Here is a 25934-nt window from a genome sequence, read left to right as displayed (position 1 = left end):
GAGGCGAGTCGGCCAGAGTCTCCGCCGGGGTCTCCGTGGGGAAGGCGGCGGGCGGAGTGGACAGTTACGCGGGCTGTGGGGTGGTCTCTGGTTACCTGGTAGCTGGGGTGCTTTATGTTCGGGGGAGTCACCGGCTTGTGTGTGAGAGGTAGGTGGGGTGGTGGGTGGTTTTGTGGGGGCTCTTTGCCAAGAAAGGGCTGGCTGTGGTGGGAGGGCAGTCTGTCCCCAGAAAGCAAACTGAAGATGCCAAAACATCATAAAATACAGAAAACACGATAAACACAGCCTGTGTCTTGGGAAATGCAGGGGCCAAGGCCTCAGGCCCATGTGCAGGAGTGGGCACCTGGCATCCTCCGGGCATTCCCCAGCGGTGTCACTTGCCTGCCTTCTGGACATTTTACTTGTGGGAGTTGGGGAGTTCGGGGTGCTGGGTGCTTTCTGAGTGGCAGAGTAGCCCTCATCCTGACCTTATGTTGGGGGTGAGGGCAGGGGGCCGAGAGGGTGGTGGGCGTGATCCCCTGGACCTCGAGGTGTGACCCTGCCCATGGGCAGAGGGTGCTGCCGCCGAGCATGTGTGGCGCCTGACCCCCGGAGCAGGGCCCCGTGTGCACCCCGGGGTTCTGCTGTTCTCTGTCATGGAGGGTGCACGTGCCGCTGCCGGGGCTGCCTGCCGGGCCGGTGCATCAGGAGCGGCCCCTTCAGAAGGCTGCTGCGTCCATGCATCATGCATCACCGACTGGAGGCACCTGGGTTTCATGTGGGGTCACCGGACCTTAACCCCGTGTCCTCTGTTTTGAAGCAGACGGTTGACGATGAAGCGATGGCGGCGTGAATGAAGGCTTGGTGAGGAGGAAACGATGCCCAAGGGTGGGTGTTCTAGAACCCCACAGCAGGAAGAGCGTTCCCTGAGCAGCGACATGGTGGAGAAGCAGCCCGGGAAAAAGGTGAGCTCGCTCCTCCCCCACCACACCACGTGGGCCTCGTCTGGGCCCGGGGGAGGGCTGGGGTTGTCTCTGTCGCTTGTCCCTCTGCAGTGGGCGACATCTGTGCCGGGAGACCCTCTTTGGGCGGCAGTGGAGGAACTGCTGTGGTCTGGGAGGCTGTGGAGGACACGTCTGGCTTTTTTAAGGATGTGTTTGTTATTTGGGGGCCAAAGTGGAGCTTTAACCACTAGGTCAGTGGACAGAAATCGCTGTCTGAGCGAACCCCAGTTCGGCCCCACGGTCTGTCCCTCAGGACCATGGGTTCCTGCCATACGGTTGCTGGCAGACCGCATCTGACGGTAGCCATGCGAGTGGTCCTGACTTGAAACACTGCTGGGTAATTGTACTCCTTGTTTGCTTGTTGCCAATGTGAATAGGAAAATGGGTTGTAAATCTGCATCCTTGTGTCCTGTTAATGTGCTGGTGCCCTGGGCTCGGGGGTGTGTGCTGTGTGCCCCACAAGCTGTGACACCCAGTGTTCCCTCCAGACTGTTCTTAGAGGGAGCCCCAGGCTGGTCTGCAGGAGTTAGAGACTCACAGGCTTCCTGAGGGAGGGCCCACCTGCAGAGGTGGCCTTGCCCGTGCTCTGCGTGGGGTGCTGTGGCCCGTGCCCTGGCCCCCCTGATCCAGGAGGACGCTCAGAGGTGCCCTCAGTGTGGAAGCTGGATGTGGCTTGTTGCCGCTTTGTCTCGCGGTTTTACGGGCAGGTCTGGGAAGAGGCCTCGGGCTCCCTGCTCCTCCCAACGCTGGGAAACTCTGGGAGCGCTGGTTCCCGGAATCCCAGAGGGATCCACCGAGGAGCGAGTAGGAGGCCACATCCAGATGCTGAGTTCACAGGAAGGGTGGCAGGGGCTGGGGGCCGTGGATCCAAAGCCCCTGGGAGTCCCAGCTCCTCTCGGGGCTCCAGACAGGCCTCCTGGTGGCAGCGAAGGCGTCAGGGTATTGCCGTCCCGGGTGGACTCCTGCAGTCCCGGTGACGCTGGGGATTGCTGCCTGTCTGTCTGCAAGGGCAGAGAGGGAAATAGAGAGGCCCGAGGAACAAGCTGTGCCTGGCCGAGGAGCCAGCCCCGCGCCCTGCCCCGCTCTCTGCGGGACGCCGGGCTGAAGCACGCGCCACCCGCCGCGACTCCCTCCCCTCCACAGGGCAGTGCCGTCCGCCCTGGGCGCTCCCCGGGCATGGCTGTGTGACACCACAGGTGTCCACGCAGGTTTCGCAGGGGAGGGACAGGCCAGGCCTTGAGAGAGAGAGGAGCTCCCTGACTGGAGGGGGGAGGGCAGCTGCGTTCAGCCAGACGACAGTCCGTGGAGGAGGCCCAGGAGGTGCGCACGGAAGCCGCGGGGCGCGCGCCTGAGGAGGCCAGGCTGTGGCCGGGGCAGCGTGCAGAGTGCTTTTTCTGAGCGCTGTCAGCCAGCGGTCGGGCGTGGAAGTTTAAAAACACATCTATGGTAGAGTGGCATCAAAAATACAGACTCTTTAGGGATTAATTTGATGAAAGATGTGCGCCCTGAAACCTGCAGAACTTTGCTGTGGGAAATTCAGGCAGGTCCAAGCCGCTGGAGAGGAGCAGGGCTCGCGGGCCAAGGGCGGCTCCATAGTGTTCAGATACCAGCGCTCCCCAAGCCCGTCTCATAGAGCTGTTGTGACGCGGGTCCAAGCCTCTGAGGGCTTTTGGGGAGAAACTGATAAGCTGCTTCCAAAGTGTGTATGGAAATTCAAAGGACCTGGCATAACCACAGCCATCTTGGAAAGGCAGGAGGGAGTCGGAGGCCCTCAGCCTTGGCTGTGAAGCTGCGGGGTGGTGGGGACAGGTGCACACCTGTCCTGGGGAGCAGGGTCCTCACAGGCACCCAAGTGTGTGCTCAGCTGCTTTTCCACAAGATGCTGAGGCTGCTCCATTGGGAAAGGATCATCTTTTCAGCAAACGAAGGTGGGACAGTCGGATCAACCTATTTGTGCTGTTTTTGGTGGCTGATATAGAGCCCTCATTTCTACTGGATTCTGTCGTTGGTCATTTACAGATAAGCCTCAGTTCATCATAGTCGAGGTGGTTCCAGGGCAGGTGTGTGGGCTGCGGGTTAAGAGCGAGCCCTCCTCTCTCTGTACGTGGTGTGTGGGAGTTGACTGAGCATCCGTGGGGACACTGGTTGCTGGGCCGCAGGCTGCACCTGTTTCCCCGCCCTGGCAGTTTTCAGGGTGTGCCAGGGTCTGACACAGAGGTTGAACCTGATAGAGATTGAACTTGACGTCTAGATATCCTTTTAGCTTTGAGGAAATAAACACACTGTGGAGTGTGCACGGTTGGTCCCTGTGACGGTGCCTGGGTACTAATGAGGGGGGCTCAGCGAGGTCTGCCCCGCTCTGCTCTGGCTGAGGGTTAAAAGCTTTCGATGAGCACTTTCAGTGAAGTAGAAGTGCACATTTCATTTCTAGCACCTGGGATAACGATGATCCAGACCAGGCTCTCGGGACACCCCCCTCCCCCGCAAGCAGCCCCCGCAGTAACACCCTGCCCCCACCCACAGGGGATGCGGACTCAAGGCGGGGATCTCTGCTTCCTTTCGATGGACAGGCCCTTGCTGTTGGAAGGAGGCTCTTCCTCTGTGGCTGTGTGGCGTCCATCAGATGGACGTTCAAGCAGCTTGTGCCGATTCCTGTGCTGATACATATCTGGATTCTTTCCAGTCCAGGTGTGATGTGAACATACATACACTGGGGTTTTTCTGTGGAGGCAGCAGATAGGGTTTAATAGTTCGTCAAAGTGACTGCACAGTTCTGCACCCCCAAAGCCTAGGTCAGGTGGACCCATCCGTGCTAACACTTGGTGATGTCAGTTTAATTTGCTTTTTTCTGTCGCCTACTGGTCTCCTGTACCGTCCTGTACACGCTCTCCGTCTGTGATCCATCTGGACTCATTTTTTGTTTTGTGCTGTAAGGGAGGGTCAAGGTTTATTTTCTTCCCTGTGGATGTCCACGTGGACATTGTCACTGGGAAGACTGTCCTTTCCTGCTGGCTTGTGGTGGAGCCCTTGTCACTAGTCAGGTGGGGCTCAGCTTCTGCTCTTTGCTCTGAACCTTTGGCCCTTGGGTCCAGGACCACCTGTTGTGACTCTATAATTGTACAATCTTGATACCTAGCAGTTTAATTTGCCCAACTTCATTGTTCTTCAGAATTGTCCTTGCTACTTTTGACCCTTTGCGTTTCCATGTACATTTTGGAAAAAGGGTTGATCTCCACCAAAAGCCTGCTGGGTTTTGATTGGATTGCTTTGAATGTAAAGATGAGTTTGGGGAGATTTGCTGTGCTAACAGTATTGAACAGTGTCCCATAAGTGGGCCTCCATTTTTATCAGTCTAATTTCTGTTCTCTCAGTAATGTTTGTAATTGTCTATGTAGAGGACTTGAACACCTTTTGTTTGATTTATTCCTATGTATGTAATGTCTTTCGATATTAATATGTCATATTTCAGCATGATTTCCCAATGGTTTATAGTATATAGAAACCAATCACTTTCTGTGTGATTGAGCTTCTCATTCACTTACTGATTTGAAGAGTTTAATTGTAAATTCCTCTGGATTTTTTCCTGTGTAAAATCACAGCATCGTAAGATGAATACTCCTTGTTATCCCTCAGGAAGAAGAGGGGGGCGGGGCTGGCCCGGTCTGACCGTGGAGGAGACCGCCCCCCTGAGGCGTGTTGTCACGGTGGGGCGCAGCCCGCCGGCATCTTCCCACAGCTGTGGAATGTTCCGTCTACGGCTGCATTGGAGTGGATGCACCCATTTGCCTTTTGATAGGCGGTTGCTCTTTCTTTCTTTTACTGTTATGAACAAAACTGTGAGTTTGTGTGGCACGTCACTTACTCCCTGGACTTTGTTAGAAACTCTGAGTGGCCCCAAGCAGCGTCCAAGGCCCACTGCTCTGCCGGTCCAGTCAGCCATTCTTGTGGGAGTACTGGTGTTGCCTCCTGGTTTTAATTTGCGTTTTCCCAACGCCGAACACCTTTCCAAACGTTAACTGGCTGTATGGATATTTTCTTCTGACAAGTGCGTGTTCAGATCTTTTGCTCATTAAAAAAAAAGGTTGAGTTTTTCAGTAGATGTGGTGAGTATAAGCATTCCTGACTTGAACCCCCTCTCGGGGGCGGCACCCCATCTTCTGCACCAAACTTGTGTCAGGTGGGGGACGTCCCTCCCCACAGTGTGCTGGGAGTTGGTCTCAGGACCTCAGGCCTTTTCTGCAGCTGTGGAGATGATCATAATTTTCCATCCTTTTTTTTTTTTTAAAGCATTTTTAAAATATTTACTTATTTGGCTGCACCATCTCTTAGTTGCAGCATGCGGGATCTTTAGTTGCGGCGTGCGAACTCTTAGTTGCGGCATGTGGGATCTAGTTCCCTGACCAAGGATCGAACCTGGGCCCCCTGCATTGGGAGTGTGGAGTCTTAGCCACTGGACCACCAGGGAAGTTCCCGTCCTTTATTTTCTTAGTGTGGTGAATTACATTGATTTTTTAAATTTCTTGCATTTCTGAATACGTTGTTATTGTGATTTGTGTTATCTTTTTTTGTGTCTGTCGATCAGATTAACCAACTGGGCCAGGAGTTTTCTTGGTGGCAATTTGCTTATTACAGTTTGGGGCTTTCACTGGTGGGTGCTGTTCTCCCGGCCGGGGGCGGGGGGAGGTGCGTGCAGGTGGTGACAAGCGGGCCTGTGTCCTGGTGCCCCTGGCACCGGCTCCGCCGAGGCTCGGGCTCTGCCTGCTGGTCCCTCTTCGCGCTCCAGGTGCCCTCGGAGCTGGCAGTGTGTTGTGGCGGAGTCCCCCTGGTCACCCAAGGGTGTCTCGTTGCCTGCTGAGACTGGAGGGCACGGCGTGGCAGTCAAGCGGAGGACTCTCAGGGCCCTGGGAGACAGGACTCGCGCCGCTCAGGGCTGGGCGTCCCCTCCCAGGAGCACCCGACGCCCCAGTGCCGTGAGGGCTGCTGTGAGGGCCGCTGTGAGGGCCGTGTGTTTGCCTCCGCCGCCCCGGGGTGGATTCCAGAAGGAAAGCCTGCCGCTGGAGAAGGAGCCGCCTGGCGGTAGCGGTGCCGTCCTCCATGTCAGCAACGCAAATTGGCTGGCCCGTGCGGTGCGCTGCGGGCAGACGAGCCGGGGCGCTGGGTAGCCTGAGGCTCCGCTGAGCGGCCCCCGCCCTCAGGGCTCTGCGTGCTGCCCTTTCCGGGCGGGGCGTGTCACATCCCGAGCCCCCCACCCCCCCAAGGTGGCACTTCCCCCGGTTCTGCAGACGGTGACAGGCGAGGCAGACGCCCGGCTGGACCTCCCAGGTTGAGGCTGGAATTCGGGCTCCTGGGTCCTTACAGGTCAGCAGGGCCGGGAGCGATGGCCACACCCGGCCGCCCTCCAGCCAGCTCCTGCTCTGGGCTGGGCCGCCTGCACTGGCTCTGCTCCGGGGCTGCTGCGGCTGCAGTATCCGTCCCAAAGACAGCCCCGCAGTGTCACAGGCCTGTGGTGGCCAGAGGTGGCTCAGGCACAGGGCAGGCGAAGGACGACACGCTGGAGGGGAGCCAGCGTCTCAGGGCAGACATACTCCCGTTGGGTGGGAGGCCGGGCCCCTTCGTCCACGGTCACGGGGAGAGTTTCCAGTGGAGGGCGGGCTCCGTCTGTCAGCAGGCCCCTCTGAAGGTGCGCCTTCCCCGTTACTGAGTCCATCTCTGGGAACACGAGGCAGGAGGCAGCGAGGTGGCAGGGCCGTGGGTGCCTCTGAGCCTGGTGGGCAGGAGGGGTGTCCATTGCCCAAATAAGAGACTTGCTTTCCTGGCACGTGAAGTCCTGGTAGACCTGAGGACTTTGAGAATCTAACTTAGGGCCAACGTCTGAAAGCGTCACTCTCTTTCCCAGGATAAAGATAAAGTTTCTCTAACCAAGACCCCGAAGCTGGACCGCAGTGATGGCGGGAAGGAGGTGAGAGAGCGAGCGACCAAGCGGAAGCTGCCCTTCACTGTGGGCGCCCATGGAGAGCAGAAGGACTCGGACACAGGTACCCCCGGCGCCCCCGTCCCGCCCCCGCCGCCCCTGTCCCGCCGCACAGGCCCGGGGGGGCGGTACTCAGAGCTGACAGGGCAGGTTCCCAGGCAGAGAATTCCCAGGACTCGGACACAGGTACCCCCGCCGCCCCCGTCCCGCCGCACAGGCCCGGGAGGGGTGCTTCAGAGCTGACAGGGCAGGTTCCCAGGCAGAGAATTCCCGCCAGTGCGCCAAGAAGCCACGTTCCCCCAGCCCCAGCCTGCCCGGGGCCTCCCGTGCGTGTGACCACGGGCTCCTCTCCCTCAAGGAGAGCCTCTGGAGAGCTTTACATGGGAGGACAAACATGTTTCCCCTCAGGGCTACAGCAGCACATAAATTAAACCCAGTTGTTTGAAATAGAGGCCAAAGGGAACTGTGAAAATGGGCAGGAGCCATGCAGTCTTCCTGCGCGTGCGCGCGCTGCGGGCCTGCCGGTTACCTCCATGTGGTGCGCGCACTTTCAGGTTGGTTCCATCTGAGCTGCTTGCAGGGACACGTGCTGGGTCCAGGCAAGAACCTGACTCCTTTGCCAGCCGGCTCACACTCCTCCTCTTGGTCCTGGTGTCCTGGGCCTTCCCCGCCTGCTGGTCATCTGACTGCAGATCCCCTGAGCCAGGGGCAGGTGTGGGGTGGATCCGCAGAGCCGCGAGGGGGGCCTGGGTCCCCCGGGATGCAGCCACGGGGGAAGGAGCAGAGGTCCTGCCAGGACCGGGAGGAGGGCAGGGGGGCTTTGCTGCACGTGAGGGTTTGTGTCCGGTCTCAGGAAAATGGCAGGTACAGAAATGAGATAAATGTGAGAGAATGGGGAGAAATGGCAGGGGAACAGCCTGGAATGAACGTCTTCACTCACAACGTCTCCTGCACGGGGCGCCCCCCAGGCGGGTGCCCCCCGGGCCCGCAGCCACTGAGCAGAGACCTGGGGTAGCTGCAGGCTGGTGAAGCAGGTTGCCGGGGTTGGTGGTGCCGGCTGGGGTGTGGCTGGGGTCCGGGGCAGGCAGCTCAACCTCCGCGGGGTCCTTCACAAGGGGAGGGGGTGGGCCGGGGAGGAGGGCGGAGGAGGTGGGAGTCCTCCCAGGGACCCTGTGCCTCAGGCTCTGGGTGCAGAAGAGACAGGCCAAACTCAGGCTTGGGTGCCCGAGCCAGTTCTGGTACTGGAGGGCGTGGCATCGCTGTTTGGTTTCCGGCTTCCAGGATGTTGGGGGTCTGCAGGTCCGTGTCCTCCTCCGGGATGTTCCTGCCCGCTCCCGGGAGGACTGCTGCCCGAGCACAGGCGGGCGGGGCGTCCTCTGGGGTCTCTGCGGTGTGCTGGCCGTGAAGGCGGCCTCCAGCAGGCCTGGGGGACGGTTGGCACCTCAGCACGAGGCTCCAGGCAGGTGGGAAACTGAAGAACGTTTTGCAAGTGGGATTTTCCAGGCAGGGACAAAGTCTAAATACATGTAAAGTACAGCATTTGTCCTTTTACTGTTTATTGTTTATCCCTTTGGGGGCCAGTTTTACTGTACCATTGACCCTTGAACAGCACGGGTGTGAGCTGCATGGGTCCACTTATGTGCGGTTTTTTCAGTAGTACACAGTGTGGGAGGAGGAGGGGCCTTCGACTGGGCGACTGTGTCCTGCCCATCCCCCCCGCCCCCCGGGGTTCAGGGGCCGATCGTGCAGCTTTCTTGTACATCTGCTTTGGTCATGTGGCAGAACTGGTCTCCAGTAACTGGGAGCGTCTCATCCTTGGGGCCAGGACTGGGCACCTCGCCTACAGCCCTGGTCACTGACCCCTCCCTGCCCTTCCTGGTGAGCGGCTGCCTGGCCGGGCGGAGTGAAGCTCTTCCCCCCGAGAATCCGCACTTGCACCAGGTGCCGCCTGCCCGCCGCCCGCCCCAGGGCAGATGGGGAGGCTCTTGTACAGAAGTGCCAACTCTGGTTAGCGCCGAGCTAGGGAGGCTGAAGGTCCCCGTGTTCCCACGTCCCCTCCCTGCCTGCTGGCTCCTGCCGTGTTCCTCCAGCGCCCCCTGCTGGGAAGATGCAGCCTGGCGCTCAGGCGACGGTTCCAAGTGGCCAATAGCGAGTTTCTCCGGCTGTGCTCCCTGAGAGGGGGAGGCTGATGAGCGTCCCCCGGAGACCCCCGGGCTCCCTGGGAGCATCCTCCTGTTTCCTGGTCCCCAGGAGGCCCGCAGCGCTTAGTCAGGGCTGGGGCGTCCTCCCTGGAGCTCGGGCCGCCAGCGGGCAGGCGCCTGCGGGCAGGGAGAGGGGGCCCTCCTGCCCGGTGCCAGTCTTGGTGGGACCGGGACCTGCTTCAAATTATACTCTGCTGTCTGCTTCTTACGTGTTTGATTTCCTCGCAGCATACATGTACACACACCTGCTGCTGAGGCCTGTGTGGATGGAGCCTTGCAGGCTTCTTGTCAGCCTGGCAGCAGTGCTCCCGCCTCCCACCTGGAGCCCCCAGGGCCCTTCAGAGAGGGGCCTGTTGTCAGCTCCCAGCGTTTCTTTGCTTCTCCTTCGTGCTGGCTCTGCAGGGAGGGTGTGTGAGCAGCTCACCCGTCAGGGCTGGGATCTGGGGACGGAGGCGGCGGGCACGCAGCTCCCCTGGTGGGCAGGGCCCGTCGGGACTCCTGCTCAAGGCTGCCCTGTGTGCAGGGACTCACTGGCGCTGGGCTCTGAGCACGCTCCCTGCCAAGTGCCAGAGGCCACATGGCTGACCATGCAGGGGCTTGGCCGCCTGCCAGGCGTGACACGCTGTGTCGCTGGTTGGGAGGGCACATGCCACCCACACTGTGACCCTGGAGCTCTCGGGACCCCAGAGCGGGCAGGACTGGTGTGGGACGCTGGCCACCTCCACCCCAGGCCAAGTCGAGAGGGCGTGGCTGGGCCCACTTCTCTCTGGTCTGGGTCAGGGTGGCCGCTCCACCCGATGAACTCCCGGGTTTGGGTGTGGGGAGCTGGAGGGGTGGTCGGAGGCCCCCAGGCAGGCTGGGAGCGGCGGGATGGATGACGCTGTTGGTGCGTTGCTGGCGGTCTGGATTACGATTTACTGGTTCTGATTTACTGCTGTAGTGAAAGTTGGGGTCAGTGGTTGGGAACCCCTGTTGTCCAGGCCCTTTATGCCAACCTCACCTCCGTAGATTCTGGCCTCCTGATCACGGTCACCTGTGGGGCGGCTCTGTGGTCGCCCTTACCTGGAGCTGGAGCAGCCACTGCGGGGGGAGTGAGACGGGGGCGGGGTCCAGCCTGTCCCTCTCAGGCCGGGGACTTGCTGAAGGCCACACAGACCGCTCTTTCTTTAAATGATCAACGCTGGAAATTTTTTTAAAAAGGAAAAGGAGGAGACATAGAGCAGGAAACCGGAAGGAAAGCCGGTTGTCACCACAGCCTGAATGATGGTGCCTTTGTGGGTCCAGTGGCGCTTGGAGGGTCAGAGTGTAATGCGGGAGGACCCCGTGCAGCCCGTCACCTGATGGGGTGTCTGTCACGTGTGGACTGTGCCTGGGCCGGCTTCTCGGTCAGAAGCATGTGTTTGCGACTGGTCGTGCAGGTCAGGCCCTGTGTGGTGTGGAAGGTGCGCTCTGAGGCCGAGGGACGGGACGCTCTCGGGACAACAGATCCTGGTGCCGACCACCCACCTCTCGTCAGCCTGCCGTGGGCCGAGCCCTGCAACTTCATGGGAGACAGAGGACCTCCTCCGCCCCCTCCCTCCCACAGGGCGGAGCCCTGACGATGGTGACATCTGAGGAGAGTCATAGATTTCCCACTTTCGGCCACGTGGTATGCCCTGGCTGTCAGCCACGGGGCTTCTGGTGGCAGTGGACGGGCTGAGGGCAGCCATGCCCGCCGACACCTCCGGCTGGAAGATGCCGTCCTCCAGCCTGGGGGACGAGAGGGCTCCCCAGGCTCACGCCGTCCTGCCCCCATGGGGCTGGCCCTCCCTGGGCCTCTGTGCGCCTTCCTAGGGCCCAGAGCGGAGACGAGGATTGGACCCAGAGATGGCCGCGGCAGGAGGAAGACACCTGAGCAGACACAGAACAGCGTCCAGAAGATCAGGCAGGGTTTTCACAATGTAAAACAGAGCATAAGGCAGCAGAAATGATTGCTGAAACGAAGCATTCAGGGGACGGTTCTAGCGCTTACCGGGTCCGCCATGAGCAGGATGAGTGAGCTGGACGCTGCTGAAACTAAAGACGCCGCCTTGGCTGAGGCACAGAGGAAGCAGGAGAGCTGCCGGCCAGGGTCCAGCAGGAGCACACGGGGCCGCCGGTGTCTGCGCAGGGCGCGGGCTCCATGCGGAGCATCGTGTGGGACCACGGGACTGCCCGAGGGGACGCGGAAGGCGGCCGGGTGTCTGCAGACCACGTCCCGGAAGCCAGAGGAGACCTCCCAGAAGCTCACTCTGTGTCTTTGCTGCCAGGATTCGCCGTGACTCGGGGAAGTTCTCCACTGGACGCTGTCAGTTCTGCTGGGGAGTGAAACTCCCCAGGAGGAGTGGACTCTGGATGCTGGGTCCTGAAACAGAGGCCCTCAGGGCTGCGCCCTCCGCAGGCCCAGCCCCAGAAGAGGCCACGGGGGCTGTGGGAGGAGAGCAGAGGTGTGTTCCGGGGGCGACAGGAACAGCATATAGGGGGAAACCCAGGGATGGCCTGGGGGGCTGGGGACCCTTGCATCTGCTAGCTGGGTGACCGTGTCCCAGAAGGAGAGGATAAACATGGCCCCGATTTCACAGAGGACCAGCGAGGTGACCGAGCGTGAGAATCAAGGCGCCGTGGACATACAGGCCGAGTCACACGGCTGTGCGTTGCTTTCCTCACGGTGAGGGGACTGTCCAGGCTCATGAGACTGCCTGCCTCCCATTACCCTGGGAAGACGGCACCGCTGGCGTCCCCGGGGAACGAGGGGGCAGGGTGCGCTCCAGCCCCTGCGCCTCCACAGCACCCTTTGGCCTCGCTCGCCATTCACACGGACCTGCCAGTTTTCCAGTCTACAACTTGACGCACGCCGCCTGGGCTTCGTGTAACTTCTGTTCTCTTCCGGTTGGATGTGAGAAGCAAAACCTTCGCAGAGCGCTGAGGGAGCTGGGCCGTGGCCCGGGCACCTCCTCTGCCGCGTCGCCGTCCCTGCACTGGCAGGTGGGGCCGTCGCCCACCCCAGGGCAGGGCAGGAAGGAGGCTCTGCAGGTCTCACCTGGGTTGACCCCCGGGTTGGCCCTTGCCGACAGGACGCAGTGGCTGGGCAGGAGGACCCTTCTGCAGCACCAGCGCCCCGGCCTCCGCTCCTCTGTGGCCGGGGTTCCATGGGCGCCCGCTCCACCCGAGACTCCCAGCCCGGCCAGACGTGGGCTCTCCAGATCCCGGCAGCCGCGGCACCTGTGGAAAAGTACACTCCACCACCGAGAAATTGGCGTCTCAGGAGATGGGATTACATTTGGGGTTTTTTCCTGCGTTAAGCCTGGGGAGACCAGAGGGTTCGTCTGTTCTCCTCCACGTGTGGGGTGAGCAGGGCCCCTGGGCAGGTGTGGACTCGTGCTGGGGTTGCCTGAGCCTTACAGCTCTCCCAGCCCCTTCCTGAGACCACAGGCCGGTGCCACAGGGCCCAGCTCTGCAGCTGGCATCAGAGTCTCTGGGCAGAAGTTGATTCTTTGCTGCCTCTCAACAGCAGCGCAGGCAAGGCCCTCGAGGCACCTCCCTGGCCCTGGGCGTCCACTGCCTGCACGGTCACTTGAAGACAGAGGTGGCTGTGGCCCTTCTGCCGGGTTCCTCTGGCGTCTTAAATCACGGGTGCATCTGTCTTGAAGACCCGTGCGCCGCGGAGAGGGGGGCTGGTCTGCTTGCTTCCACCCCTGAGGTGACCCAGTGTACTCAGCACATGCCACCCACAGCCCGGCGGAGGGCCACGGGGTGACGCGCTTCGCTGAGCTTCTGCTTCCATCCTCTTCTCTGGGGGCTTCGTGTCTCCACCGCCCCTGGGCAGGGGGTAGCGGGGAGCCCCTGAGAGGCCAGACGCCCCAATTGTCTGAGGCCAGGCTGTGCTTCCCGGGAGGTTGGGCAGAGCAGGGCCCAGGTCACAGGGCACAAGCAGGGCCACACAGTCTCCCCCTGCCCCGATGCCCAGACCCGTCCGTGTGGCACTCGGCTGTGGGAGAGCTTCTGAGCCAGGCCCCTGCCCGGGTCCGGCCGCTGCCCCAGCGTGGCTTCGTTTCTCGGGGCTCCTTGAAGCTGCTGGGTGCCAGCTGTGCCAGCTGTGCCCTGTGCAGAGGCCTCCTTGAAGGGCCGGGCCCCGGGGGCCATGTGCCGCCCTTTCCTCACTGCTTTTGCCGGGTCGTGGGGGAATTCGGGGCGGGGGAGAAGGCGAGCGGGGTCCTTGGTCACCCCTGAGGAGCGTCCTTTCTGAATTTCCTCCTTGCTTAGGCGTATGCCTTGTGCATTGGTTAAAAACCAGTTGTTGCTGGTGGGGTGGCCTGTGGTGCTTGGGGGTTATCACCTAAGATGCACAGATCAGCATTGTCAGCAGATCACAACTTTAGTTTTTAAAAAGGCAGTTTAAGGTACTTTTTAAGGAAATAACAGTTTACAGAAAACTCTTTGTAAGAAAATGGAAAGCGTGACACGCTTGTGGGGCCTGAGGTGGAGAGCAGCCCAGGGTTGTACTTCTGGGAGTGGAGAGGTCGCCCCAGCCCGGGGACACGGAGAGCAGGGAGAGCCCCTCAGAGACCCGGGCCCTGTGGCGACCCAGCTTCCCTCCCCGTGGTCCGCACCTGTGACCTAGGCCTCCCCCATCCCCGGGCTCCCCAGAACGCACAGGGCAGCAGGGGAGGGGTCTGAGACTCGACGGTGCCCCAGTTCCTGTGAGTAGGAGGGTGAGTGTGGAGCAAAGCGAGCTTTTGACTCCTGATCCGTGGAGTCGGGGGTGTCTTTTCTCTCCGTCCTCCCCGCCCCTGTGAAAGAAGCGGCGCAGTGTTTCTGCCTGAGGCCGGCAGGGTGTTAGGCGAGGGGCCAGCGGAGCACAGTGTGCTTGTCGTGCGGGGCCGCCGGGCTGGCCCCGTATCTCGTTAGTGCTCTGTGTTGATGCCTTTAGATGCCTCCAGCTCAGTCCACGCCGTGGTACTGCAAGGCTGGTTCGCTCCTCGAAGCGCCATGGCATGAGATGGAGGCTCCTAGAAGCAAGAAGAAAGGTACAGTACCGCCCAGTCAGCCTTGACCTCTCCGCGGGTCTCTAAGCTGTGTTTGCATTTTCCATCTGAACTCTTTGGAGGCGGGGTGGGGTGGAGGACCTGGATCACAGACGCTAGGAGTTGCTAGACCGAGGCCCGTCCTGCGTGAGCCGCCTGGCGCGCAGGGCACGGTCTGGGGAGGCGCCTGGAGCAGTGGACGGTCGGTGGGGGCCAGGCTTGGCTTCAGCGGCGGGTTGACGAGGTGTCGGAATCGTGTCCCCAGCACAGCTGCTGCCGGAAGAGGTGATGACGGGCGGCGTGCGCGCTGCCGGCTGTCCCTCCCCTCCCCCGCAGGCTGTGAGGCGGGGGCCCCCGTGCTGCCAGCTGAGGCTCCGCAGTCAGAGGGCTCCGTGGCATGAAGTCTCCCCTCTCTCCTCCACGCCTCACAGAGAAGCAGGGTCCTGAGCGGAAGAGGATTAAGAAGGAGCCTGTCACCCGCAAGGCCGGGCTGCTGTTCGGCATGGGGCTGTCCGGGATCCGCGCCGGCTACCCGCTCTCGGAGCGCCAGCAGGTGGCTCTCCTCATGCAGATGACGGCCGAGGAGTCTGCGAACAGCCCAGGTGAGCCCTGGGGGCGGGTGGTCCTGGGGCCCGGGAGGCCCTCCTCCGGGACGGTGGCCCAGCCCCGCAGGCCCCTCCCGGTAACCTCCGCCCATCCTCTCCTCGGCCTGCAGTGGACACGACACCAAAGCACCCCTCCCAGTCGACAGTGTGTCAGAAGGGGACGCCCAATTCTGCCTCAAAAACCAAAGATAAAGTGAACAAGAGAAATGAGCGTGGAGAGACCCGCCTACACCGGGCGGCCATCCGGGGGGATGCCCGGCGTATCAAGGAGCTCATCAGCGAGGGGGCGGACGTCAACGTCAAGGACTTCGCAGGTGAGAGCTCGGAGGGAGGGCCGCGGGGCAGACCCCCTCTTACATGGGATGATCTGCTCTGTGTGTCCAGAGCTGTGCACTGAGAGAGGAGCGTATGTGAGACCAGGAGGCCTTCCCGTGTGGAATCCTAGGTTTTCCCACGGCCCTGGGTGTTGGACCCAAACCTAGTTTAGCACCTCTTTTAAAAAAAAAAAAAAAAAAAAAGCATTTTTCCAAAGCCCTGGGATCTGTCCACGGGGCAGCTCCGTGTGCGTGCCGACGTGTGCAGCCGCTCCCCGCGAGGCCTCAGCGCGTGCTCACGGAGGCCCTTCCAGACCCGCGGCCGTGGCCACGCTCTGCCTGCTTCCCTGGCTGCAGACGGGGCACATCCTCCCTGTGTGTTGACAGGTGACTCGGGCTGAGGCTGCCCCTTGTGACCCTGTGTTCATTGATCCTGTACCCTTGTCAGCTCGGTGGGCCACGTCACCCTCGCAGCTTCTTAGTCTGTAGGGTTAACCGCTAGAGGTCACGAGCAACCCAGAGGCGCCCAAGTAAAGACCACTCGGCACTTCTAGGCTGGGTGCCCACCAGGCCTCTGTCCTGTCCTTAGCGCTTCCTGAGTGCCGCCCAGAGGCGGGAGTGACCTTCCCAAGGGTTAAGTCACGTACGTGCTGAGTGTCTGTTTCCAGGCTGGACCGCGCTGCACGAGGCCTGTAACCGGGGCTACTACGACGTCGCGAAGCAGCTGCTGGCCGCCGGCGCGGAGGTGAACACCAAGGGCCTGGATGACGACACGCCCTTGCACGATGCCGCCAACAATGGGCACTACAAGGTGGGCGCCTCCCCGCGGACCCCACGGCAGGCCTGCCGTCAGACTGTGCACGGGTCCGTAGCCGCCTGTTTCTCTGTCCTTCCTGTTTGCGGGGTGACCAGGAAGTGAGTCTTTGACAGGCCCCGCCTCCCCCCAGCCCAGCTTTCTCATCCTGGGTCAGCACCTGGATGGCCTCTGGCGCCGTCTGTGGATTGTGTGTCAGGGCCCTGCTCTGGCCACTCAGGTGTGGTCGGCCATTAGGAGGTGAGTGGCCATACCCAGGGGAAGGGGCGCTCTGTCTGTCCTCGTCCCTGTGCTGCTGCCAGAGCAGGCAGCCTGGACGGGGGCAGACAACGTGGGGTGAGCTGCCCAGGAGCCGCAAGCACCTGGGGCACGGCCCCTTCGGTCCAACGCAGCAGCCGCACGTGCAGGTGAGGGTCTGGCCGCGGTCATTGCCACGCTGTCCAAGAGGCCCCTGGCCGGAGATGGGACGGCGCGCGGGATGAGGACACATGGCGGCTGCTGAGCGTCTGGTCTGTCGTGGCGGCCCCGCTGGTCACTGTAGGCAGGTGTCAGGGAACCGGCGGTGTGGCCAGTGTGAACATGGCGTGTCGGCGCAGGGAGAGATGGGGAGGTGCTCTGGGCTCAGGGTGCCAAGACGCCTGGGACACCTGAGCGCTGATTACAGAGCTGATGTCAGGAATCAGTTAACGTTTTAGGGAAGATGATGGCATTATGGGGTTTTTGTTGTCACTGTTGTTAAGAGCCATTTTAGAGAAGTATGCTGAAAAACTTTATGAAATATCTGGGATTTGCTAAAAACAACCGGGGCAGGCAGACACTTCCCTGGTGGTCAGTGCTTAAGAATCCGCCTTCCAATGCAGGGTATGCAGGTTTGATCCCTGGTCAAGGAACTAAGATCCCATATGCCATGGGGCAACTAAGCCCGCGTGCCGCAACTAGAGAGAAGCCCACGCACCACAACAAAGAGCCCACACACCGCAATGAAAGGTCCCGCACGCCACAGCTAAGACACGACACAGCCAAAAATTAAAAAAAAAAAAAGATACCCGGCACAGTGGGCAGGTATGGGGTATGGGTGAAATCAGGCTGGCTGGCTGGTAGGTGATGCAGCTGGGAGGGAGAGGGCCGCCGCCTGAATCTCCGCTTTTCTAATTGTCTTTAAACTTATTAGGGAGCAGTCAGAGACATGGACACATGGCCTCAGGTGTGGGCTCTGCAGAGAGGAGAAGGCTGAGGGCCAGGAGATGGGAGATGACCCTGGACTCTCCGGGCGGGCTGGTGGCCTTCAGGGCTGCATACGGCAGAGACCCTTTCTCGGCCGGAGGGAGGACAGCGTGAGGGGACTTCACCTGCGTTGCTGGTCTCAGAGGGAAGGGCCGTAGCCAGGGAACGTGGTGGCCTCAAGCAGTTGGGGTGTTCCTCGGCTGGCAGACAGCAAGGACATGGGACCAGAGCCCTGACTCTGGCGCCAGGATTGTCCAACACCGTGGTGATTTGTCACAGGGCAGGGGAGCTCCTGCCCAGGAAGCGGTGTCCTGCTCCCGCCATGCAGACCCAGGTGCAGCTGCGTGCAGCCCAGGCTGAAGTGGAGGCCGCCGTCCCGTTTGCCAGGCACCTGGGGGAGGCCATGGGTTCCGCCCTGGCCATCCGAGTGCAGCGAGGATCGAGATGGAGCGAGTCACACAGAATTCTTTGGTTTCCTGGTGCATCGGAACGTTGTCTGCACTGGACAGTTGCCGTTAGGTGTGCAACAGCAGTATCTATAAACAATTTGCACTCCTTCGTTAAGAAATACATTATTGCGGGACTTCTCTGGCGGTCCAGTGGTTAAGACTCCACGCTTCCACTGCAGGGGACACGGGTTCAATCCCTGGTTAGAGAACTAAGATCCTGCATGTTGCGCCATGTGGCCTTAAAAAAAAGAAAAAAAAAGAAATACATTATTGCTAAAAAATGTAACTGTCACCTGAAGCTCCAGGAGTCGTGATCTTTTTGCTGGTGGAGGGTCTGAAATACTGCGAGAACTACCAAAATGTGACACAGAGACACCAAGTGAGCAAATGCTGTCGGGGGAATGGCGCCAGTAGACTTGCTGGGTGCAGGGTCGCCACAGACCTTTAGTCTGTAGACAACACGGCATCTGAAGCGTACGAAAGTGAGGTCTGCTGTCCTTGCGTTCAGTGGGTCCTGGGCACGGATTAGCGACAGGTAATCTTACTTTCTGCAATAAATGAAAACATGCAATAAACCTGCTTGCACAAGCTTGGTCTTTGTTTTCTCTACTGTGTAACACGCCCCCCCCCCCCGCCCCCATAAAAGCCTTCCCCCCAAGTTGCAGGAACCCGGCGGCACGAGGGGAGCAGCCTGTGTGAGTGGTGGGTCTGTGGTGGGAGAGGCCTCGCAGGCGGCGCGAACGGCCTCCACCCCTTGGCCTGGTCTTGCTCAGGCCCTGCGAAGGGGCCGCAGTTGGGCGTCGGCGTGGTGGCCGCTCAGTGCTTCCCAGGGTCCCTGACGGGCCTCTCACTGCTCCGCAGGTGGTGAAGCTGCTGCTCCGGTACGGAGGGAACCCCCAGCAGAGCAACAGGAAGGGCGAGACGCCGCTGAAGGTGGCCAGCTCCCCGACCATGGTGAACCTGCTGCTGGGCAAGGGCACCTACACGTCCAGCGAGGAGAGCTCGGCCGGTCAGTGCTGCGGGGGCGCGGGCTGGGCAGGTGGCGTCCCCGCGGTTGGCAGGGCTCTCGCGGCAGCCTGCTTGGATGCCTGCTGCTGACGGGGGCCTCTGGACCGTAAGGAGTCCCCCCAAGCCGGGATGGGGGGCTTCCGTGCAGGGCCTCCAGCCCCGTGTCTGTGCAGACCTCTCTGTGGCCCCTCTGCCCAGGGCCGACCTCAACCTGAACTAAGCCAGGTGACGTGCTCGTTGGGCGGGCGCCCTCCCCTCCCCAGGCGCCCGCAGCCCCTGCCTGAACCACCTCTGACCTCCTCCCCCCTGTCCCCACAGAGAGCTCTGAGGAGGAGGACGACGCCCCATCATTCGCACCTTCCAGCTCAGTTGACGGCAATAACACGGACTCCGAGTGTGAGAAGGGCCTGAAGCACAAGACTAAGAATCCGGAGCCCCAGAAAACCGTGACCCCCGTCAAGGACGAGTACGAGTTTGACGAGGACGACGAGCAGGACAGAGTCCCTCCCGTGGACGACAAACACTTGCTGAAAAAGGATTACAGGAAAGAAACTAAGTCAAATAGTTTTATTTCTATACCCAAAATGGAAGTGAAAAGTTACACTAAGAACAGCACGATTGCACCAAAGAAGGCGTCTCATCGCATCTTGTCGGACACGTCAGACGAGGAGGACGTCGGTGTCGCCGTGGGGACCGGGGAGAAGCTGAGACTCTCAGCTCACACGATGCTGCCTGGTAGCAAGACACGGGAGCCTTCCAACTCCAAGCAGCAGAAGGAAAAAAATAAAGTGAAAAAGAAGCGAAAGAAAGAAATAAAGGGCAAAGAAGTGCGGTTTGGGAAGAGGAGCGACAAGTTCTGCTCCTCTGAGTCCGAGAGCGAGTCTTCGGAGAGCGGCGAGGACGGCGGGGACTCGGCGGGGAGCCCCGGCTGCCTCAAGGAGTCTCCGCTGGTGCTGAAGGACCCTGCCCTGTTCGGCTCCCTGTCCGCCTCCTCCACCTCGTCCCACGGCAGCTCCGCCCCCCAGAAGCATAACCCCGGCCACGCGGATCCGCACGCCAAGCACTGGCGGACGGACAACTGGAAAACCATCTCCTCCCCCGCCTGGTCCGAGGTCAGCTCGTTGACAGACTCCACGAGGACGAGGCTGAGCAGCGAGTCTGACGGCTCCTCCGAGGGCTCCAGCGTGGAGTCGCTCAAGCCGGTCAGGAAGAGGCAGGAGCACAGGAAGAGGGCCGGCCTGCAGGGCATGCTGCCCGATAGGAGGAACTCCTTCCATCCGGGCGGGGACGGCGCCATCCCCAAGCTGGACAAGGAGGGCAAGGTCGTCAAGAAGCACAAGACGAAACATAAACACAAAAGCAAGGAGAAGGGGCTGTGCTCCGTCAGCCAGGAGCTGAAGCTGAAGAGCTTCACCTACGAGTACGAGGAGTCCAAGCAGAGGGCAGACAAGGCCGTCCTGCTGGACGACGCGCCGGCTGAGAGCAAGCTGAAAGGCCTGAAGCACGAGAGGGACCACTGTAAGAAAGAGGAGAAGCTCGGCAAGGTGAAGTCGGAGGAGAAGGAGTGGCTCTTTAAGGATGAGATGATCAAGGTCTCCAGAGAGGAGAAGTCGCTCAAGAGAATCAGGGACCTGAACAAGGATGGGGGCAGGGCCTTCCGGGAGGAGAAGGACCGTTCCAGCAAAGCTGACAAGGAGAAACTGCTGAAGGAAAAATCTCCAAAAGAGGAAAAGCTGAGGCTCTACAAAGAGGAAAGAAAGAAGAAGTCCAAAGACAGGCCCTCAAAATTAGAGAAAAAGAATGACTTTAAAGAGGATAAAATTTCAAAAGAGAAGGAGAAGACCTTCAAAGAGGACAAAGATAAAGAAAAACTCAAAAAAGTGTACAGGGAGGATTCTGCTTTTGATGAATATTGTAACAAAAGCCAGTTTCTGGAGAACGAAGACACTAAGTTTAGTCTTTCTGACGACCAGGACCGGTGGTTTTCTGACTTGTCAGACTCGTCCTTCGATCTCAAAGGGGAAGACAGCTGGGACTCTCCCGTGACAGACTACAGGGACATGAAGAGCGAGTCCGTGGCCAGGCTGATCCTGGAGACGGTGAAAGAGGACAGCAAGGAGACGAGGCGGGAGAGCAAGGCCCGGGAGAAGCGCCCTGACAGGGACACCTTCTCTCGCAAGAAGGACCGGGACGGCCTGGAGCGGGGCTCGGAGCGGAGGAGGGAGCACGCGGCCGACAGGCCCAGGGCCGTGCCCGGCTACCTCTGCGAGAAGGACAAGCGGCGGCGGGAGGCTGCGGAAGGCGGCCGCGACAGGAAGGAGGCCCCCGAGGCCGCCAGGGAGCGCAGAGACGGCCGCGCAAAGCCCGAGGAGGGGCACCGCGAGGACCTGAAGGAGCACGGCGGCGAGGGGGTCTTCAAGGACAGGCCCGAGTGCGACTTCGGGAAGAGCCTGGAGCCCTGGGAGAGGCATCACCCGGCACGAGAGAAGGAGAAGAAGGAGAAGCTAAAGCTAGAGAAGTACAAAGAGAAGTCCAGTGACAAGGACAAAAATGAGAAACTGATCCTTGAAAAATGTCAGAAGGACAAGGAATTTGATAAGTGTTTTAAAGAGAAAAAGGATGCCAAGGAAAAGCACAAAGATGTGCATAGCAAAGACAAAGAGAGAAAAGCATCTCTCGACCAAGGTAAAGACAAACGGGAGAAGACTTTCCCCGGCATTCTCTCGGAGGACTTCTCTGAAAAAAAAGATGAAAAGAAGGGCAAAGAGAAAAGCTGGTACATTGCAGATATATTCACTGATGAAAGCGAAGATGAAAAAGATGACTACACGGCGAGCGGATTCAAAGTCGGGGAGGCCGGCGAGGGGCGGGGGGATGGCCCCCCCGAGAGGGAGGACGGGCGGGAGCCGCACCCCCCCGACAGGCACCGGAAGCACTCAGCCGACAGGCAGCATGCGGAGAAGCAGAAAGACAAAGAAATCCGGGAGAAGAAGAAGGAGAAGGGCGCCACAGACGGGGGCAAGGACAAGAAAGAACGAACCTTGGAAAAGCACAAAGAGAAGAAGGACAGAGAGTCCACGGAGAAGTACAAGGACCGGAAGGACCGAGCGTCGGTGGACGCCACTCAGGACAAGAGGGGCAGGCAGAAGCTGCCCGAGAAGGCGGAGAGGAGGCCCCCCGTGGAGGAGAGGGCCAGGAGCAGGCACCGGGAGAGGCCCGACCGGGAGCAGGGCCGCGAGAGGAAGGCGGGCAAGGGCGCCGACGTGGAGAAGAGCCTGCTGGAGCGGCTGGAGGAGGCGGCGCTGCAGGACTTGCGCGAGGACTCCAACGACAAGGGCAGCGACGCGTCGTCCGACGGCTTCCCCGACCGCGGCCACGACCCGGGCCTCGGCGCCCTCCTGGAGGTGCCCTTCCCGGAGCCCCCGGAGGAGCGGGCGCGGGAGAGGGAGCGGCACCGGCACGCCTCGTCCTCCTCCAAGAAGAGCCACGACCGAGAGCGGGTCAGGAAGGACAAGCCCGAGAAGAAAGAGAAGAGCGACGACTGCAAGGACGCGGGCGGCCGGAAGGACAGCGGCCCGTACGAGAAGGAGGTCCTGGAGGCCGACGCTTACGGCCTCTCCTACAGCATCAAGGCCGACGCAGAGGACGAGTTAGAGAAAACCATCGAGTTGTTTTCTACCGAAAAGAAGGAGAAAAATGATCCTGAAAGAGAACCTGCCAAGAAGATAGAGAAGGAACTGAGGCCTTACGGCTCTAGCACCCTGAGCCTCCTGAAGGAGAAGAGGCGGCGGGAGAAGCACCGGCACCGGGACCGGCATGGGGACGGGCCCCCGCGGCACCACCGGGAGGAGCTCAAGCCCGCCGCCAGGGACAAGGACAACCCTCCCGGCTCCTTCCGGGACAAGCCCAAGGACGAGGGCGGGAAGCTCGGCGAGGCCAAGCTGAAGGAGAAGGTCAAGGAGAATCTGGAGAAAGAAAGGGGGGACCCTGTGAAGCTCAGCAACGGGAACGACAAGCTCCTCCCGGTCAGAGACCCAGGTAAGAAAGACGTCCGGCCCCGGGAGAAGCTCCTGGGCGATGGGGACCTGATGATGACGAGCTTCGAGCGGATGCTCTCCCAGAAGGACCTGGAGATCGAGGAGCGCCACAAACGGCACAAGGAGAGGATGAAGCAGATGGAGAAGCTGCGCCACCGGTCTGGTGACCCCAAGCTCAAGGAGAAGGCCAGGCCCGCTGAGGACGGGCGGAAGAAAAGCCTGGACGGCCCGCTGAAGAAGCCGCTGGGGCTGGACCCTGCCCCGAAGGACAGGAAGCTCAAGGAGCCCGCTCCCGCCGCCCCTGCTGCCGAGAACAAGCCCCACCCGGGACCCGCGGTGGACCCCCGAGACTGGCTGGCAGGCCCCCACATGAAAGAGGTCTTGCCCGCTTCCCCCAGGCCAGACCACGGCCGGCCCACCGGGGTCCCCACCCCCGCCTCGGTGGTGTCCTGCCCCAGCTACGAGGAGGCCATGCACACGCCCCGGACCCCGTCCTGCAGCGCCGACGACTACCCCGACCTCATGTTCGACTGCGCAGACCCCCAGCCCGCGTCCAGCACGTCCGCCAGCGCCTGCTCGCCCTCCTTCTTCGACAGGTTCTCCATGGCCACGAGCGGGGTTTCAGAAACCCCGGGCCAGACACCTACGAGGCCGCTGTGCACGAACCTTTACCGCTCCGTGTCCGTGGACATCAGGAGGACCTCTGAGGAAGAGTTCGGACTCGGGGACAAGCTGTTCAGACAGCAGAGCGTCCCTGCCGCGCCCAGCTACAGCTCGCCGGGGCGGCACCCGGAGGACAAGGCCCCGGGGCCCCCAGCACCCACCGAGAAGTTCGCCTGCCTGTCTCCGGGGTATTACTCCCCGGACTATGGCATCCCCTCCCCCAAAGCGGACGCCTTGCACTGCCCGCCTGCGGCCGCAGCCAACATCACCCCCTCCCCAGAGGGCGCCTTCTCTGGCTTACCGACAAAGTCCCCCCCTTCACACAGAGACGAGCTCTTGGCCCCGTCCATGGAGGGGGCCCTTCCCCCTGACCTTGGCATTCCCCTGGATGCCACGGAGGACCAGCAGGCCACCGCAGCCATCATCCCCCCGGAGCCCAGTTTCCTGGAGCCCCTGGACGAGGGCCCCTTCAGCACCGTCATCACAGAGGAGCCGGTCGAGTGGGCGCACCCCGCCACTGTGGAGCAGGGCCTCCCCTCTGGCCTCATCGGGGGCACCCCCGAAAACCCCACCAGCTGGCCCGTGGGGTCGGACCTCCTGCTGAAGTCCCCACAGAGATTCCCAGAGTCCCCAAAACATTTCTGCCCTGCCGAGTCTCTCCACCCGGAGCCCCCTTACCCGGTGTCCCCCGTTTCATACCCTCTGTCGGTCCCCGAGCCGGGCCTGGAAGTCAAGGACGAGGCCGGGGAAGCAGTGCCGGCCGCCGTCTCTGCTTCAGAAGAGCCAGCCACGTTTGCCCCTCCTTCCAGGCTGGAGTCCTTCTTCAGTAACTGCAAGCCCGTCCCGGAAGCACCCCCCGACGCACCCCCAGAGCCTGCGTGCGTGACGGCCGTGGCTCAGGTGGAGGCCCTGGGTCCCCTGGAGAATAACTTCCTGGAAAGTGGTCACAACCTGTCTGCCCTCGGCCAGGTGGAGCCGGTGCCCTGGCCCGGTGCCTTCCCCGCCGCCGAGGATGACCTCGACCTGGGACCTTTCTCGCTGCCGGAGCTTCCTCTCCAGACGAAGGATGTTTCCGACGTCGAAGCAGAGCCTGTGGAAGAGAGTCCTCTCGTTCCTCTGGACGACACCCCCGCGCTCCCGAGCGGCGGGGACGTCTCCGTGGCAGCTGCTGATGAACAGCTGGTGCTGCCTCCTGACCAGGCGGCCGCCCGGCTCACTACCGAGCCTGCGCCCGAGCCCCCGGAGGAGCCGAAGCCGGCCGCGCTGCCCGAGGCCACGGTGGAGGCCGGGGCCGGGCCGGAGGGGAGGGCCCCCGAGGACCCCGCCCCCGGCCGCGGGCCCACGCCAGCCCCCTCGGAGCAGCATCCGCCGGGGAGTGGGGACGAGCAGGCCGAGGGCCCAGAGCCCTCGGCCACGCCCCACGGTGCTCCCGACGCCCCCGGGGACGGCTCGGCCCAGGCCCGCGCAGTGGAGGGGGCCGGCCCCCAGGACGGTGCCGGGCTCGAGGGGCCTCCGGACGGCGTCCAGCCTGAAGCCCCCGAACCGGAACCCAAACCGACAGCCGAAGCCCCAAAGGCGCCTAAGGTGGAGGAGATCCCCCAGCGCATGACCAGGACCCGGGCCCAGATGCTGGCCAACCAGCACAAGCAGAGCTCGCCGCCCGCCGAGAAGGAGCCCGCGGCCGCGCCCACCCCCAGGGCCAAGGGCCGCGGCTCCGAGGACGACGACCCCCAGGCCCAGCACCCGCGCAAACGCCGCTTCCAGCGCTCCAGCCAGCAGCTGGCCCAGCAGATGCACACGTCCACACGTCAGACGCGGGAGGTGATCCAGCAGACGCTGGCTGCCATCGTGGACGCCATCAAGCTGGACGACATCGAGCCCTACCACAGCGACAGGGCCAACCCGTACTTTGAGTACCTGCAGATCAGGAAGAAGATCGAGGAGAAGCGCAAGATCCTCTGCTACATCAGCCCGCAGGCGCCCCAGTGCTACGCCGAGTACGTCACCTACACCGGCTCCTACCTGCTGGACGGCAAGCCGCTCAGCAAGCTGCACATCCCCGTGGTGAGTGCCTGCCCGGGGGGCGCCCCCAGGCCCAGGGCCCACTGCGTTGTCCTCCCTGGCATTCCCCGTCGGCCCCGTGTCGGCTCCCTCCCAGTCCGCGTGCTTGGACCTCGCCTGACCCGGGCTCCACCCACGTGGGGCACGCCTGGCCCCCTCTCTGGCTCAGTGCTCCCTCCACCCCCTTCAACAGCCCGAGGGCTCCCCAGACTCCAACCCTGGCCCCCAGCAGCCCCACGGTGCCAACCCAAGGCCAGACCCCAGTCCTCTTCCCCCAGAGACCTGAGGGCACCTCTCTGCCTCCTCAAAGCAGGTCCTTCCTTGGGTTTCCAGGCTTCCCCACCTGCCCAGTCAGGCCCACGCCCCGCCTCTCGGCCGTCTGTTCGCGTGCCCCCTCCCCTGGGTGGTTCGCCCCACGTCTGTGCAGATGTGACCTGTCCGAGCCCTGCCGTGCACACCCCACCCCCTCTTCACGCCCGGACGCGGGCCATTGGCAGGTCCTGGCGCACAAAGTCACGCGGGGAGCGCACATCCTGCACGTACTGCCCTCCCCCCCCCACCC

The 25934-nt window shown here is 61.7% G+C and overlaps 1 protein-coding gene and 3 long non-coding RNA genes across 19 annotated transcripts in view; 1 reads left to right on the top strand and 3 right to left on the bottom strand.

Moving 5' to 3' along the window:
* ANKRD11 (ankyrin repeat domain containing 11) overlaps positions 1 to 25934 on the top strand; it is a 166495-nt gene that overhangs the window by 134223 nt on the left and 6338 nt on the right. For 8 of the 16 annotated variants that reach the window (XM_082437683.1, XM_082437672.1, XM_082437686.1 and 5 more), the window contains 7 exons: positions 803 to 944; positions 6880 to 7018; positions 14629 to 14799; positions 14913 to 15116; positions 15785 to 15927; positions 18465 to 18612; positions 18930 to 25375. In XM_082437683.1, coding sequence (XP_082293809.1) covers positions 858 to 944; positions 6880 to 7018; positions 14629 to 14799; positions 14913 to 15116; positions 15785 to 15927; positions 18465 to 18612; positions 18930 to 25375 — 7338 coding nt within the window. In that variant the 5' untranslated portion in view covers positions 803 to 857. Of the gene's footprint in view, positions 1 to 799; positions 945 to 6879; positions 7019 to 14103; positions 14201 to 14628; positions 14800 to 14912; positions 15117 to 15784; positions 15928 to 18464; positions 18613 to 18929; positions 25376 to 25934 lie in introns of all 16 variants that reach the window. The other 8 variants (XM_082437685.1, XM_082437682.1, XM_082437680.1 and 5 more) reach the window with 4 other exon arrangements.
* On the bottom strand, positions 8610 to 14097 carry LOC309648728. The gene is made up of 2 exons (XR_014256771.1): positions 11167 to 14097; positions 8610 to 11045 (listed from the first exon to the last, which is right to left on the bottom strand). It is a non-coding gene; the product is annotated as an uncharacterized lncRNA (long non-coding RNA).
* LOC309648730 lies at positions 14102 to 15882 on the bottom strand. The gene is made up of 3 exons (XR_014256773.1): positions 15764 to 15882; positions 14300 to 14640; positions 14102 to 14182 (listed from the first exon to the last, which is right to left on the bottom strand). It is a non-coding gene; the product is annotated as an uncharacterized lncRNA (long non-coding RNA).
* Positions 15923 to 24147, bottom strand: LOC309648727. Its single transcript, XR_014256770.1, has 3 exons — positions 24011 to 24147; positions 16091 to 18151; positions 15923 to 16009 (listed from the first exon to the last, which is right to left on the bottom strand). It is a non-coding gene; the product is annotated as an uncharacterized lncRNA (long non-coding RNA).

Source organism: Balaenoptera physalus (genome assembly GCF_965194825.1).
Source record: "Balaenoptera physalus genome assembly, chromosome: 19".
NCBI classification, from domain to species: Eukaryota; Metazoa; Chordata; class Mammalia; order Artiodactyla; family Balaenopteridae; genus Balaenoptera; species Balaenoptera physalus.
Note: the sequence above shows the minus strand (reverse complement) of the source record. Positions and strands in the feature narration are given on the sequence as shown.